The sequence below is a fragment of the Daucus carota genome, chromosome 7, assembly GCF_001625215.2.
Source record: "Daucus carota subsp. sativus chromosome 7, DH1 v3.0, whole genome shotgun sequence".
Classification (NCBI taxonomy): domain Eukaryota; kingdom Viridiplantae; phylum Streptophyta; class Magnoliopsida; order Apiales; family Apiaceae; genus Daucus; species Daucus carota.
Genome location: NC_030387.2, coordinates 13213274 through 13229447, shown reverse-complemented (window position 1 = coordinate 13229447; position 16174 = coordinate 13213274). Strand labels below are relative to the sequence as shown.

Sequence of the window (16174 nt, the reverse complement as noted above, 5' to 3'; positions counted from 1 at the left end):
ATAAAAATCACTCACAAATCACAAATTATTTATAAATCACTTTTATTTTTATTATTATATTTTTAATAACCTATAAGTTACTCAGTAGCTCAAAATTACCCAAAGTCAGTCATAAATTTAGGTCTGCCAAAACAGCCTCCAATACATTAAAGCTACTGGAAATCATTTATACAAAGACTTTAAAAGTTACACCTTTCAAGGTTACAGAAACAAATTACAATACAACATTTTAGCTCCCGTTCGATTTAGCGCCACTGCAGAAATAAGAATCTCTCTCTGATGACTGATTTAAGCCGAATTCAGTGCATAAGGGATACATAGCGGATACATGATCTGACTAGGTATATAAAACTAATACACTGAGAAATGGAACTTGGATAACCCGCTGACTAATGGGTATCTCTCTAACAAATTGTCCAGATGAGGTATGACCTTGAGGTTAGAGGGGTGGCTTAGTTTATTTTAAGAAAAAAAAAAGTCTGAGGTTACAAGAGGGTTACATTGACTCGAACGAAAACACGACACATGCACATGACTACAAGGTTAATCTACACGATGCTAAATATGACTCAAAAAACATTCTTTCTAGGACTACAAAACTAGATAACCGTGAAAGAAGTGCTATTTGAGGATAAAACTACTCCTGTGAACTTCTCGAACTAGTTAGGGAGCTTGTTCTTGCACATATCATATTGTAGAGGTTCTCGGCAGTGGGACGGTCAGTCGGATCCTCTTCCGTACATTGTCGATACAAGCCAACTAGGAATTTCAGACTTTCAAAGTCAGGATCTGAACTATCCAGCTCAGTGCCAGAGTGAGCCATAGTAGGATCTTCCTGTGAACACAAAGCTTCTAGTTCATCTGTCAATGGCGGTCTCTTTCCCATCTGCTTGGGTCAAATGCAATATTATTGATGTTAATGAATGGCAAGGGTCAAATGAAAAAACCTCTTATAAATTCAGTGTTATTAGAGTACTAGACAATTTTAAAGTTAGATATATATGCTACAATTTCATTGATGCTTCTACTCACAATTTTTGCCCAGAGCTTAGGTAAGTAAGCCAAAAAAAAACTTTAATGTTGTGTTTGGTTGGGGAAAATGGAACGAAATGAGTAAAACTTGAAACTAATAGAGATAGAAGGAAAGTTTTGAAAAAAAGTTAAATGAGTGCAAAATTGCTATGATGAGATTTGAGAAGCAATTGGGGGTAGGAGAGAATGGAGCATTCCATCTCAAATTGAAGGTGTGATCTCTAGCACATGATGTAAGCAATGGAATGGAGGAAGCAATGAAATTTCTTAACAACTGTTCATAACAGTTCATTGTTCATTCCATTCCGTCCAGAATTATTCACACCAACCAAACACAACATAAAAATTTAGTGTATCTAGAGCATTATCAAATTTTCAGATTTCTAGCATGTAAAGTTTGAAGAACTATTGTAATATGATAGTAGTACGCCTAGATACTGAAAAAACCTGGACATTATCAAAACATTGTTTGAGCCTAGTTAACGCATGTCTAGGAGAGAGGGGAAGACAAACCTTGAGAAATTCGTGAATATCTGATTCTGGAAGCCCTGAATAAGGGACTTGCAAAGTCAACAACTCCAAGAGTACACATCCAAATGACCAGATGTCCACTTCCTACAGCAGAAAAAGGAAAAAACGATTGAAAAAGTTATTATTAGGACAAGTAAAGCATGCAATGGTGAAATCATATCCATTATAAAGAGGTCAGCTCACTCAGCATTAATTATTTGTCTGTTTAAAATTATGGTTTGATAACTAAAGAAAGATAGCTGTATAATTTAAACCAACTTCATAATGCATATTCTTCCTCCAACGTCAGTGATATATAGCAAAGGAAAGTAACGAGAACGTGAGTTGCAAGCTAACTAAATTGCATATCAAACAGAAAGTCGTTCCGTATTCCACTTTTACTATTTTACATTGTAATAAAACAATATATACACAGAGATTATACATGCCCACACAGTATTCATTCATTTACATTTCAGACAGCTACAGAAAAATAATGCTCAAGCAGGACGTTATTACTTTTTATTTATCAGACTGATAACAAATCATCTATCAGACCTAATTGGCCAGCTTTTCTGAATTCTAATATTTCATCCAGAAAGACCATTGAACAATGAAAAACATGCCGCCAGTACAAAAAAACCATGACAGGGCACTAATATATCAATATCAGCAATATAACACCTTATATGGTTTATTATAGATCAGCTAGTAGAATAAAGTTGTCATAAAGAAAAGTTTTAAGACTATCAAACATTAGCTTAACAACCAATTTAAAGCTACAAATCTCACTGGAGGATCAACTTACCAGCCCATACAGTCTACATTCATGCATTGTACGAAAAACCTCAGGGGCCATCCAACGAGGCGTCCCAACACAGATATCAGCAGGAGGTATTCCATTATGAGAAATACAGCAGGAATGCAAGAACGAGCGGAGAGGTATTGCTCTATCAAAATCACATAGCTTGACGATAGGAGATCCATCAGATTTTCTCCTATTAAAATCCATTAAAATATTTTCACTTTTTATATCACGATGGATGATATCTTTAGAGTGCAGCTCCAACAGGGCTTGTGCAACATCCCTAGCAATATGCAACGCTAGCTCCACCTGAACATTTGTCTTACCATCTCTACATAGCTTCAGCAAATAATCCTGTTACAAAAATAAACAGGAAAGATTCTGAGTATGATACAAGTTAAACAAGCAATTAATGAGATACATCTAATCGGCAAAATTTGAGGGAATTTTACATTTAAGGATCCCCCTTCCATATACTCCAACAATATATTAGACTGTAATATACGATGCTCTGAACTTTTATCTGATGACTGGATCCACTTTGAAGATATCTGATGACCATAGAGTTTTACAATGCAAGAACTTTCCAGAGCACTTAGAATTCTTACTTCCCCTAGACAAGTGAGCTCAAAGTTTTTAATTTCATCAGCAGAGGCCCCACGGGTTTCTAGTGTACGAACCTACAAAACAATCACATAATGACACCATCAGTCACATTCTGACTCCTTAATATAAATACGATAATGTATTCTATAATGTACCCGTACTAACATATAGAGATCTTATTTAGTCCAATAAAGTAAGTTGTTCTATCAAAAAATAGTTCGCTAGCGAATTTCACAAGGAGTCGCATCTTTCTGGCCACTTGCATGGGTAAATAAGATGAAATTACATAAATTAACTCAAAAGGACTAATTGCAGTATTGTTCTTACTCGGTGGTCAAAATTGATTTTACACCGTCAAATGTCAATTTTTTGTCAAGAGTACTAACAAAAATTTCAGACAATTCAGGGTAAAATTCTTTAATGGATTGTGATTACAGTGAACAGAAAAAGAATTACTGAAGTAAGAATGCTATTTGCTAGGAAGGGTTGAGTTGCATATACAACCAACTAAAATTTTTTTGTACTTGATGAAGTGCAACTACTCTCAAGCATACGCTGAGCTATACAAATACAGATCATGACAGAAAATGCTTCATAAGGGCTTCATCCTCTACCCAATGAATGGACGACATGAAATTTCAGGACATTATCATATTTTATAAAAAAAATCACGAAGGTGCCAAGAAGAAAAGTGATCCACACAACTATCAGTTTCTGGCTTTATACAGAAGTCAAAACAAAATTAGTCACAGTAAATTGCACTATAAAAAGGAAGTTATAAGTGTAGTAAGACATCACCACACCTTAGCAGCAGCCTCGACTGATCCTAATTTGGAGCGAACAATTTCAGTTGAACCCACTTTAACAACTTCTTCAGATGATGACAGAGAGGGAAATGAAATTCTGTGACCAAGACTGTTCCCTTCCATGAGAGAACCATCAACTCGACTTAGGGGTATATATCTGAATGGATGGTAAACACTGATTAGGTATTTACCTAGGTAAGAACATATAATAAGAGTAGAGAGTTGCAGCATTTGGTCAGGCAAAACTGAAATCACCATTGAAGAATGATACATTACAATTAGACAAACAAAGTCAATAATTTGATGTGCCCACACCCACACACGTAGAGTAGTCCCTCATACAGAGTACATATTATTGATTCGTTAGCAAACTACGTTATGAAGTCCGCACATCTAATTCGTTACTGAAGATTTTACTTCATTACTGCAGATCTTTACATGGCAGGGAGCCATGCTTGATCAGCACAAAGTAACTGTTGTCGTCTTTTAACCTTTAGATAATAGCATACACAACAAATATATACTTAATACTTTTATAAAACTTTGACACACACTGACTGATTGACAGGTCTTCACTGCCACAACGGAGCTATTTCCCGATGATGTCCATATACCAGCAAAATGATACTCCCATAAAATGTAGTTTCGCAAATTATTTTTAACTTCTTTTCTTCTGAACAAAAATTTAATGTTTACATATTTTATAAAAAAGGAAAATTTTAAAAAACAAGTTATGAAACCATATTTTATATGCGTCTTGAAATGTGTGCCAAACGATGCAAAAATACTGTAAAGAAATGAGAGGGACGGAGTGAGTAATACATTACATGATAAAGTTAACTTCAAGAGAAGAATCAAAGAAAATAACCTGTAAAAATATTCTGGGTCTGTCTCGGCCCTAATATCATGTGGACGACATGCATCCACAATCATTCGAGTATATGAGTCACCCCTCTTGGTAATAATCACATTCCAGGCATGGGGAGAGAAATCCAAATAGCCCCTAACTAGTTCACAGGGTACTCGAGGTTCTACCCTGTCACATAGGTACTATAGTAAAGGAAGATAATATGTTAGGAACATAGTAACTGAAAGAAATGTAACGAGTAAAATCTATCACAGCAAGAAAGTGAAAAACATGTTCAGTAGAATAACAACCTTTAGTAGCAATGATCTATGCCTACAGACACCAAATCGCAGTCTCCCAATAGGAACAATGATGGAGTTCTGTTTAGTTTTAACAGATTGTAGTGACCTCTCACAAAGATCTTGCATTACTATATCTTCAGGGTAGTCCAAGCCCTGTTTCATTGATTTCCTGATACTCTCACCATTTCCAGTTGGGCAAGTGCAAACGAAAGGCTTCACATAGTTTGAACCGGAAACAGCTTTCCGTGTTCTTTCAATAATTGAACTTTTGTCACTGCCTCCAAAGTGATCAGATACAAAAAGGGCAAGCAATGAAGCAATTTGCAAGTTTTCAATAGCAACCTGCTGCCCTTCCTCTGCAGAACCATTCATCTCTTTAAACTGACACACCAATGCTTGAGCACAAAGAGTGATAGCATCTAACTCCTCGTCAGTTTCCCTAAACACAATCAGATAAAATTCAACAACTCGCCCATTAGGACTGTACAAACATTATCAATTTCAATATTTAGATCCAGGAGATAAAGATGACACCTATCCAGAAGAATAACTTCACGTGCGCCAATATGCAAATTCTCCTCATAACTTCTTAGCGGCATAAAAGGACGATCTCGTCCTGCATCATAAAATCCATCTGGTAGATGGTCCTCGGTGCTGCAAAATGATTCTGTGCTGTATTTGAGGCACAAATTCAAGTGTCTGTCAAATGGCCTCCGAGATTTTCTAGGCTTAGGACTGTCAAGATCCTTCTCGGGATGCCTTTTCGACTTCAAATTAGAACTAGATATTTCCAGAACAGTTTCTTCATCCTGCACAACAGTATCTAAAAGAGGATTCAGAGATGAGCTATTCTTTACGAATTCGTCTTTACCCTTCCGTTTCTCAGCAGACGACATGTCAAATGAACAGCTTTCCTCAAAACAGTCATTATGTGAACTAATAACATCATCCTCCAACCTAATAACTGTTTTTTCAGTTTCAGCTTCTCCAGAATTTAATTCTTTCTCGCTAATCTCAGGATATACAATGTCTGATGGAGCATCTTCGAGAGAGTCAGAAGCAAGATCAGTAAGTTTGTGATTATCAGTAGCTTTTAGTGTCAAATACTCGGCAGAATCTTCAACTTTGCACTTTCTGCTGCTGTTGAGACGCTCTTGCCGTGCTCTCTGTTGTAGATAATACCGTCTTTTCCAACCCTTGCCTGACTTTCGCGCAGCAGAATTCCGGTTGCTTGATGATGACCCACTAAAATGGCTTGCCAAGGCAGTAGAGGAGCCTGAACCAGCAAAAGAGTACACAAGCTACATTAAGTCCCTGTAAGTCAAAATGAAAAAGGGATTTACAGAAAAACACACAAAATATATAGACAGTGTGTTTCAGCCTCACCTTTCCTGGGACTGCCATAAATTTCTGGAACTGTACTTTCTAGTACATCCATTTCTACAGAGGAGCTGACAGGTTCATCAGCAATCATATCTCTGTCATTTCCTTCCATGTTGCAGCAAATCCATGAGGGAATTTGACATGGGTCACGAATCTTATTGTACTAAAACAAGGTGAAGATATAGTAACAAAATCAGCTTTTAATATCTGCGTCATATGTTGACTTTACCAAAGCAGAGACTAAAAGCTGAAGACTAACTAAAAATAGAATAATAACAGAACTAAAACCCATATATTATTCCATATTTAAACCACGAAGACAAATCACCTGCCTTATACGTTAAATGTAAGAATCTGTGTCAAGATTTGATAGTTCTAGATATTGTAATTGAGATAAAAAAGAGTATATACAAATAGGTAACAGGAATACTTGATGAATGGCAATAAACATGAGAGTTAAGCAGGTGTGAGAGGGTCGCTTGATAATATAGAGTGAAATCAAACTGTTTTCTGTGTTGAATACTTATCTCCAAGTTTGGAACCAAAATCATATTATGATTAACCTGTATGCATATCTATGAGGTAAAAGAGTCCGCTTTTTCCAAAAAAGAAGTTACGGTGATAAAACCCCAGATAATGATCTTAAGTTTCAAAGGACAACCTATCAGGTATGTCTTGCTGAAAAAAAAGAAAGATCTATCAATAAAACAATACATACCTGAAGATTTAAACTCTGAAGGTTATGCATCAAGCCAAGGTCGAGACAGTGCAAGGACGTCAATCGATTATTTGAGAGATCCAAGTCATTTAATCTATTCAGAGAACACAACTCCGAAGGTAACTCAACCAATTTATTATTAGTTATTTTGAGAGATATTAAGTTATTCAAGTAAGTTATCTCAATTGGCAGAGTCCTCATTTTGTTAAATGAAAGATCCAAATATTCCAGCTTATTAAGACAACCAATTTCTGGGGGCAGATATCTGCAAGAAAAAAAAGAAGAGGGAACAGCGAGTCAGGAAACAGATAAATAAAAAGTCCATTACCTCTTTCAAGGCTCAATATTTAATGTATTAAAAGGAGGCTGGTGATTAACAGCTAGAATTAATATTTAGTACTCCACAAATTTAATCAAAAATATACAACACTTAAAGTTGGAACTCAGAACCCATACTTTACCATCATTATAGTGAAAGGAGCAATATAACCAACAAGGTCATGGCTGATGGGACCATCAAAATATTATGCAGCACAATATGTATATATAAATTAAACAAAATACTAAATGCAATCTACATGAGTTATTAAAGAGCTTATGATTTGTGGTTAATTATATATTTCCATAAGATGTAAATTACTGATAAATAAACATAATAAGTCTAGTAGTAACTAACTTACATCATGCAGTTCAAAAATTTGTTCATGAGCAACAGTTCTGTATCACTCAACTTCTCAGCCTATTTTATAATTCTATAAGTTTGACAATCAAAAAGACCTACAGACTCCCAAAACCTAGTGAGGAAAATCAAGAATTGCCGATACATATCATTCTGCAATATCATATGCCAGTATAGTCTACCAAATACAGATAATTTTAAGCTACAATAGATTGTACAGTATAATTTAACAGTTCCCACACATATTATATTCATGTTCTGTTCTTTACTAATTACAGATTATATAATCATAAATAATTATGTGGCTATTAAGACAAAAAAAATGAGGAAAGAGAAAAACACTAAAATGATAACGACAAGAAGATAAATAAGAAAAACGTGAATTTGTCGGAGAGAAAAGCTACACTGTTTGAAGTGTTAAAGAGTCATGCTAACTTACAGATTGTGATAGGCCTTGTAACATTAACTGGTTTAAGATAAAATGATCAAAGCCACATTCAAGCTGTTAAAAGAAATATAGGCTTAATATCATGGTGATCAGAAATCAGAAGTGCCTTTACATCTGGGAAGCAAGGACTGAGATAGGGCGACACAGGACACAGGGATTGGCCAATCTTGAAGAGTCTTGGATATAGGACTCGGCAAATAAAATAATATTAAAATATATATATATATTCGTGATAGTTACATTGGCACCTTACATTCCCTCACTTCTTTTCCACTTATCCTGTAACTGTTACATCCCTCCACAAAGGATAATTAATATCATTTTCTTCAGCATTGACACTTTTGTATCTGTTAGCACTTGAGCTCATTGAACCAATAATTGGAAACAAATCTCAAATACACAGAGAGATGGGTACGGGTGTGTGTGGGTAAGGCATGTGTCTATATATGGGTGTGAGAATGGGTTTTAGAGAATGAGATTGAGAAATTGGTGTTACAGAGATCAAAAAAGATGTGTGTATCTATATAGGTGGCTGCCTTAAAATTAGGTTGAAAAGTTAATGTGTTGGGCTTTTTCTAGTGGGGCCGAGTCCGATCCATATCGCCCCCGTGCCGAGGCCAAGTCTGATGCAGTTTTTATGCCGACTCTCCACCTGGCGAGTCTGTAACGTACTCAGGCAAGTAGCTGAGTCGGGCAAGTCGGACTCGCATAAGGCAGCCAGATTGAAGAGTCCGTGCTTCCTAGATTTACGCCATGGTACAACAGGCTAGATTCTGTCAAGAGTGGCAGTCCATCTATCTTTAGATCTTACTTGTTTACGTTGGATCACTTCATTTCATGCATAGATTTTCATTTCGACATACTCGACATTTGTTATAATTATGTTACGCTAAAAGAAAAGGGTATAAGATCAAAAATTAGACAGCCCTGAAGAGATAAAACAATCCATCCATGGGAAAATAGGTGTACATCAAAAAAAATTCTCCATTTTTGCATACATAACACACAGTTTTCTTTATTTCGAGTATCCATGAGATTAAACAATTTGACATGAGAAATAATATCAAGTATATGAGGAATGTAGATCGTCTCAGCTAATAAAAGGTTAAAGTTTCTACAATAACAATATATATTACTTATTAGATTCTTAACTTTCAAACATAGCTGAGAATGTTTTATATAACAAAATGATCAATAATAAAACATAAATCAACAATGTTCACTAATTCAAAAGCTTTAGAGTCATTTAGTTCGATTTCAGTCCTAAAAATTCTCGTTCTTCCTCTTCCCCTTCATTTATTAAAGTTGAAGAAGAAGAAGGTCTTTCAGTTGCATTTGGAGGTAGATGCTCCTCTTGTCAAGCGCCTCATACGATAAAGAGGTTCCTCGTCACTAGAAGTAATACACACATCATTCCATTAAAGCCTTAACCTTCATGGGCAAACACCAAACTTGAGCGCTTCTTTGCACTTTTAGCTTTTTAGTGCTTTTAAGCGCGCGCTTTTTGAGCGCTTTTTTGCTGATTTCAAAATTACATTAAATCGCTAATATCTGAATCTCACAACTTGCGCCTGAGCGCAAAGCGCAATTAATCGCACAATTAGCGCGCTTTTAGTAACACCGACAGGAGGGGATGGCTAGATAACAAAAAGGTCCAATGCATATACAATTACTCTACATAAACTACAACAAAAAGAATTATACACAAAGTTAGTGTTAAATAACCAACCCTTCCACAATCCTTAATGTACTATAAGGAGGCCTTAATTGAATCATATACAAGCCAGTCGGTAAAACAAAGTAAATTATAGTTAATTCATGCTCCATCCACATAATAAACAGAATAATAACACTAGTTAGCAAATATACCTGATGGAATAGTGACAGACGGAGAGCCTAGTCAACAAATTAAGCCCTGCAATTTCCCTCAGAATCAGAAAAGCATTCGACCTAGGAGGCACTTTACTCAACTCCAGCTCTTTCAAAGCCTTAAGCTTCTGCAGAGGCAATCCATTCAACCCCGGCGACGAAATCTTGACTTGCACGCTCTCCAACTGAGCCAAATAACTAAACTCCGGTGGAAACAAATTAATCTCATTCGCGAAAAACTTCAAAGTCTTCAACTTGCCAAGACTCCCCACAGTCTTCGGAATCAAATTAAACACATTCTTATACACGTAATAACTCTCTATCGCATCTCCCCCGCCATTACGTATCTCAGGGTACTCCAAATCCAACGTCTTCCCCGAAACATCGAGCACAGAATCACAATTGGAGTCACAATTGGGGCTCGAATCAGTGTCTTGACCGTCCAAGACTTCATTTTCATCGCTTTTTTCGCTGTTATTCGAGGTTTCTACGGCTAATTGATCCGAATTAGTGACCTGCATCTTGGCAATTGGTGTGTAATTGAAGAATGGAGATAAATTAGGGGAGATTCAATTAGGGTTTGGGAATGGGCGGAGATATACATATAAATATTGTGTGTATTGTTGAAAATTTCTAGAGAGAGACTGGTAGAGAGAGAAGGCTCCAGGAACCTCCGGGGGAAGAAGGAAGAGTAAAGCAGGAAACCCTAAAATCTAGAGAGACGCTTTGTTTATGTGTATACATAGACACGTAGGAGGAGAAAATCATGATTCAACGGGCATCTATCGCATCTAATTCATGTCAGTCAAGATTTTTAGTTTGGATTTGGTTTATTTTTAAATTTTAATAGAGAAATATAAAAATTAAAAATATCAAAAATTATCAAATTAATCATTTGTTATGTAATTTTTTTATGAATTAATTGATTAAAAAATACTTTTATTAAATTATAATGATTAATATTTTTAAATTTTATTAATTATAAATACATTTATGGTTGAAACAATGTCTCATGCCGATTGAATTCATAAATAAAAATTAATGTTTTATAATTTTATAATTCATTATTCATCACTTTTAATTTTCTTGTAAGTTTTGCTGATATTAAAAATATTAAATATACATTTAATTTGTGTACAATTACGAGTCTTATGAATATAACATTTCATTATATTCACAAAAATTACTGAATAAAAATTAGAATGATAAAAACACGTTACAGTATCATTTTCATAATACAAACTAATAAAATCCATTATTTAAGTTGTACCGACTTAAATATCACAAACATTTTTGCATAATACAATTACAAACCCCGACTAGAAATCAAGAAACCACATCGTATACATACATACATCCCAGCAAATATACATACAAATCAACTGGGTTTGTTCGCAAATGAAAAAAAAATCATACCTTAAAAGACTTAGTGAGTCGAGCTTGCAGAGGGAGAAAGAGAAAGAGATTTGTAATGAGATGGTATTTGAATGCACCAGTAGCGTAATTTTCGATATTTTGTGTCGTAAATTGAATTATAAATAGGTTCGGTCCATTTGTTGAGTTTGATAGTCCATTAAGGATTAACGAGAGAATATTATTATTATTTTTGTTTAACTTTATCTAAACCTCTCAATTTTATTCTTCAGTTTGATTTATTGTTTCAGTTACTTAGAAAAATTAGTTACATATTTATATATTTTTTTGTCGATTTGCTATTCACTTGCACAATTTCATTATTGCCATTATTTATCTTGTTTTTCTTACTTTCACGAAATTTCGTGTGTATATGTATGGATTATTGATCGAATATATGTTGCATATTTTACTGTGACTAATCTGTAAGGTCAACATATGTCATTTTGTCATACACATCCTAAAAATATATCTCTTCGGTTCAATTTTTGTAAATTCCAAAGTTTTCGTCAATTCTTAAAATGGAAATATTAAGGATCATAAAAATATAGTCAATATGTACACTACACCATAAAAGGCTTATAGCAACGCGGAGAAACCATTGCCCAAAGTGCTATATATGTTGCAATAGGTTCTATAGCAACAAAAGGGCCAAATTTTGGCGTTGCATCTGACCGCGTTGCAATTGGTGGATTTAGCAACAAATATATCCCCATACAACAATGAAATTATTTTATTGCAATAAATCGATATTGCAACAAATGTTTGTCTACAGCAACGCATTCCTTGTATTGCATTAGCTTAATTTTGTTTCATTTGTATGACTTTAAGGCAACAAATATTAGACCAATTGCAATTAATTTTAACCAAGATATAGCAATGATTTCACCCATGTTGCAATATTTTTATACATTTTTTGCAACAGATTTCGATGCAATAGCAACAATTTATTTTAAAAAAATGAAAAGGTCTTGCTGCAAATACAAATAGCCAGGCATATAGCCACAAATTTCAATTGTCAACAAATTTTAACTGTCAATTCAGAATTCTAATTAGCATCAAGTAGCCAACAATCCAAAAGCGGTACCATGACCGTGACAATATAGTCTTACAAATTCGTTCCAAATTTGAGTCGCATACATAAATTAGCCATTAAGTCAAGGCATAATTTATACAAAAGAGTTAATCTAGTTAGACGTAGGTAATTAAAATTATTAAGTTAAAAGAAGGCATTATGGAATCGACTTGGTGGTGCTTGAATAGTTGACTCCGAAGCCACCGCTTTCCTGGCACTGGGGATCCTCCCACTCATTTTCTTCTTCCTTCATTGTCTCTGTACTATAAGAAGGTCGCCATGGTTCCTATGAACATGTGATTCCAATTCATCTATTTTAAACATTGGGGAGCAACATATATCAAAATTCCTGCAGCCCTTTTATCTGTCTCGATCTTCTGAACACGTTCTTCCTAAAAGTATCCTAAAACACAAAAGAAACATAAAAGCAAGTCAGTGTTTTCTTATAAAATTATATAAAAGAATTAGAGAAGTGGTTCAATAAAAAGCTGTGATTATCTATATGAGATTTAGAGTCATCACTCTTATTTGTTCACCCATCTTCAATATTGCTGAAACCGCAAACCATATTACAATATGTACTGATTTCTGAGTTCCATTAAGCCTGTGGTTGGACCTTTATAAACAACTCGGCTATGTAGCCCAATCAATGTGTTTGTACTGAAAGTAAAATCTTCCAAATGTACGAGTAAAAGAAAATATGTCACAAGAATTAATCAGTATGTTTTTCCACGGATACAGAACATGGAGAAGCTGGCGGCAATTAAAAGATAAAAAAGACAATACTTTTTACCATGGCCAACTTAAAAGAGAAAAGTAGTCTTACTTGTTCAAGTGTATGTTGAGCAAGATCAGTTGTTGCTATCATCACTCCAGCAGCGAATGAACCTAGCTCAAAAATTAAACCCAGCTTATCACTACACTGAAATGACACCAGGAACGAATAATTTATACTAGTTTAAACATTTATCTGAAAAGAACGAATATGCTAAAGATGCAATTTGACATATTACACTATCATGTTGGTGTGCTGCTATGCAACAGGTGCTAAAGGAGCTTTACATATAAAAGTTTAAAGCAAGAAAGTTGTACATCATGGTCAGTTAAATACCATTGAACTAAATACAACATGGTCAGTTATATTCCATTGAACCAAATACTGCTACAACATTTAATTTTTCAACTTTTGAGGAAGCTTCACGCGTTTCCACTAATTCTATAGAAAAGATTCTACGATTTTCATTTCACCCCCACAAAACTTTAGTAGATTAACTTTTCTGTGCACATACATGTAAGATCAGAAGACTTAAATTCCTACAAAATTACTTGGTACTTAATTTCATGTGTAAAAATGCTCCTCAGATCATGCAAGAATTCCATCATGAAACATAATTGCGAACAAGAGAAAATCAAGTAGCATCCGATTAAAGGAGAGTATAATCAGCAGGAAACTAAGAGAAGGAAATTTAGTAGAAAAACGAACCCATGCTACAAGCAAGCAAAAAGCAACTGCTGCCAGCTGATATAGTTTGAGTAGAGGTACCTAATCCGAGCTATATTCACAACAAGTATAGATACTTATAGCACACTCTGCTACGAAGGCTTACATTACGTTATTCACCTTGTAAGTGATTTACCAAACACAGACTTTCATATTTAAAAACTAAATGCAATTTTAACACCAAGACCATAATGATAGTTTTTCCTGTGGCGAGTCGCTGTCCATTCTGCGCAGACAAACTAAATGCAAAGTAATTAGCACTCTTGCTTTTGTTTTAACATATAATAACATTTAAATGGTATTTCATATATGCACCTCAGAAGTATAGAATCATTAATGAATAACTCATGTCTACTTGTCTAGCACCTCAAAAGTATAATCAATAGCCTGCTCTGCACCAGCTGCCAAAAGCAGATCAATACTTTCAACACCACATCATGTTGACACATGACAGCCTGCGGCCACAGCAAGTTGAACTGCAACAAAACCTACTATTCTTCCTCCACCTATCACTAGTACCCTTGCCTGAGGAGAAAAAATTAAAAACAACCCATGTAAGTACATATGTTTCCATCAGGAAAGAAGCATAAAAGATCTATGCACATTTTCACAAACATTTTACTCAACAATTCCATAGTCCATATTAGTAACCGGTGTCCTAGTTTATATTTCATTTCCTACTCTTATTTACTCTCATTTTCTGCATATTTTTCGGTAGAAAAAGTTGTGATCATCACTATGTAATTATCACCATGATATTGTAATTTATGAATTTTCGTTCTAAACTAACTCTTGGGTTAAAATTGAACCCCACCAGACTTTCATGAAAGTTAAAAACGAAATATACATATAGCCACAGATAATTTTTTACCACACCTCTTTGAGAGCATCAGTCATGTACGAAATATTAAGATTAGTTTCTATAGCTGAAATGACAGGCACTGCAGAATAAATTAGAGGAGGCCAGGTTTTAATGGTTGGATATAATTACAGGATTAGAAACATTTAAAAGGTACATCCTTGGATAATGTGAGCCCTAATAAAAGTTGGTTCTTACTGTGGGGAAAGACTCAGAGATCAAATAAAAGAAGTGCAGATTCACATAGCTCTGTTATGACCCAAGTATTTCATCTATTATGACCTTTTTCAAGAGAAGGGAACTTAAACAACTACAATATGGAGTACTGACTTTTGAACACAGAGCAATATACATCAATTCTTTACTCGGAGTACCAGTTGCAGGAATAAACAGTTAAATTCTAGGCCAACATTGAAAAAGCCAGGTAGCCCTTGAATCTCACAAATGCTCTTCTTTCTATACCAATTCTACATGGTGCATGCAAATTAGTTGTAGCTGCAATACTTTCTTAGGCAAAATTCTAAACAGTGCAAAATAAAGTGCAAGTCAAAGATTACACAAGAAAAGCATACCAAATATCACCAACTGAAAATGGGAACAAAGTTAGACATGATGATGCAACCCTGAATCGAAATTCATATCGACATAAAACCCTAAATCACCTTAAAAAACCCAAATCAGTAATACATATCTAAAACTAAAGGATGATATCCCAAACCTAAATAGAAACACAATTGAAACACCCAGTTAGATTACTAACAAACAAGAAGCGAATGGGGGAATAAAATCAACTATAAAGTTCAGTTATTACTTTTGACCTTGAATATTGTCCGACCAATTTAATGGTTTTTGGAGCTTGAAATCTGGGAGCTCGAGAGTTTCTCTATAGCTTTAATCTCTCTTGGATCCCGTCTTTCTCGCCTCAGTGGTAGTCGATCGCGCTGAGCTTCGATCTTTAGAAAAAACTGTATGTGATAATATTATAAGTCGTAATATTAGTAATAATAATGTATGTGTGTTGATTGGGGTCGGAAGCCCGGCAAAAAGAAAAAAAGAAAAGAAAAAGGAAAGCCCGCTTGTTTTCAGAACCCGGGAAACTTTTGGGCCCAAAATTTTGAACTCTATTGCAACAATTATAGAAACTTGTTGCAGTTGTTATCATTTTTTCACAAAATTACGCTCTTTTGTAACATTTTTTAAAAATATTGCAACAGCTATAGATCTGTGAAAATTTGTTAAGAAATAGCAACAATTTATAAGCAAAATTCAGACTTGGCGTTGCAATAGCCCTTTTATGGTGTAGTGGTAGTTAGTTTTGGGG

The 16174-nt window shown here is 34.9% G+C and overlaps 1 protein-coding gene and 1 long non-coding RNA gene across 3 annotated transcripts; both read right to left on the bottom strand.

The window, feature by feature from the left end:
• Nucleotides 1–107: 107 nt before the first annotated feature.
• LOC108196133 (uncharacterized) lies at nucleotides 108–10781 on the bottom strand. The gene is made up of 11 exons (XM_017363261.2): nucleotides 10006–10781; nucleotides 7010–7274; nucleotides 6295–6454; nucleotides 5443–6184; nucleotides 4918–5347; nucleotides 4628–4809; nucleotides 3757–3916; nucleotides 2800–3027; nucleotides 2351–2701; nucleotides 1546–1647; nucleotides 108–886 (listed from the first exon to the last, which is right to left on the bottom strand). The coding sequence occupies exons 1-11, from the start codon at nucleotides 10524–10526 to the stop codon at nucleotides 638–640; spliced, it is 3390 nt and encodes a 1129-aa protein (XP_017218750.1). The 5' UTR covers nucleotides 10527–10781; the 3' UTR covers nucleotides 108–637.
• Nucleotides 10782–12445: 1664 nt separating this feature from the next.
• LOC108195467 (uncharacterized) lies at nucleotides 12446–15967 on the bottom strand. Of its 2 annotated transcripts, XR_010285779.1 has the most exons (4): nucleotides 15672–15963; nucleotides 14361–14519; nucleotides 13320–13381; nucleotides 12446–12896 (listed from the first exon to the last, which is right to left on the bottom strand). It is a non-coding gene; the product is annotated as an uncharacterized LOC108195467 (long non-coding RNA). The 2 variants fall into 2 exon arrangements; XR_010285778.1 differs by having other exon boundaries at nucleotides 13320–14519; nucleotides 15672–15967.
• Nucleotides 15968–16174: the final 207 nt, after the last annotated feature.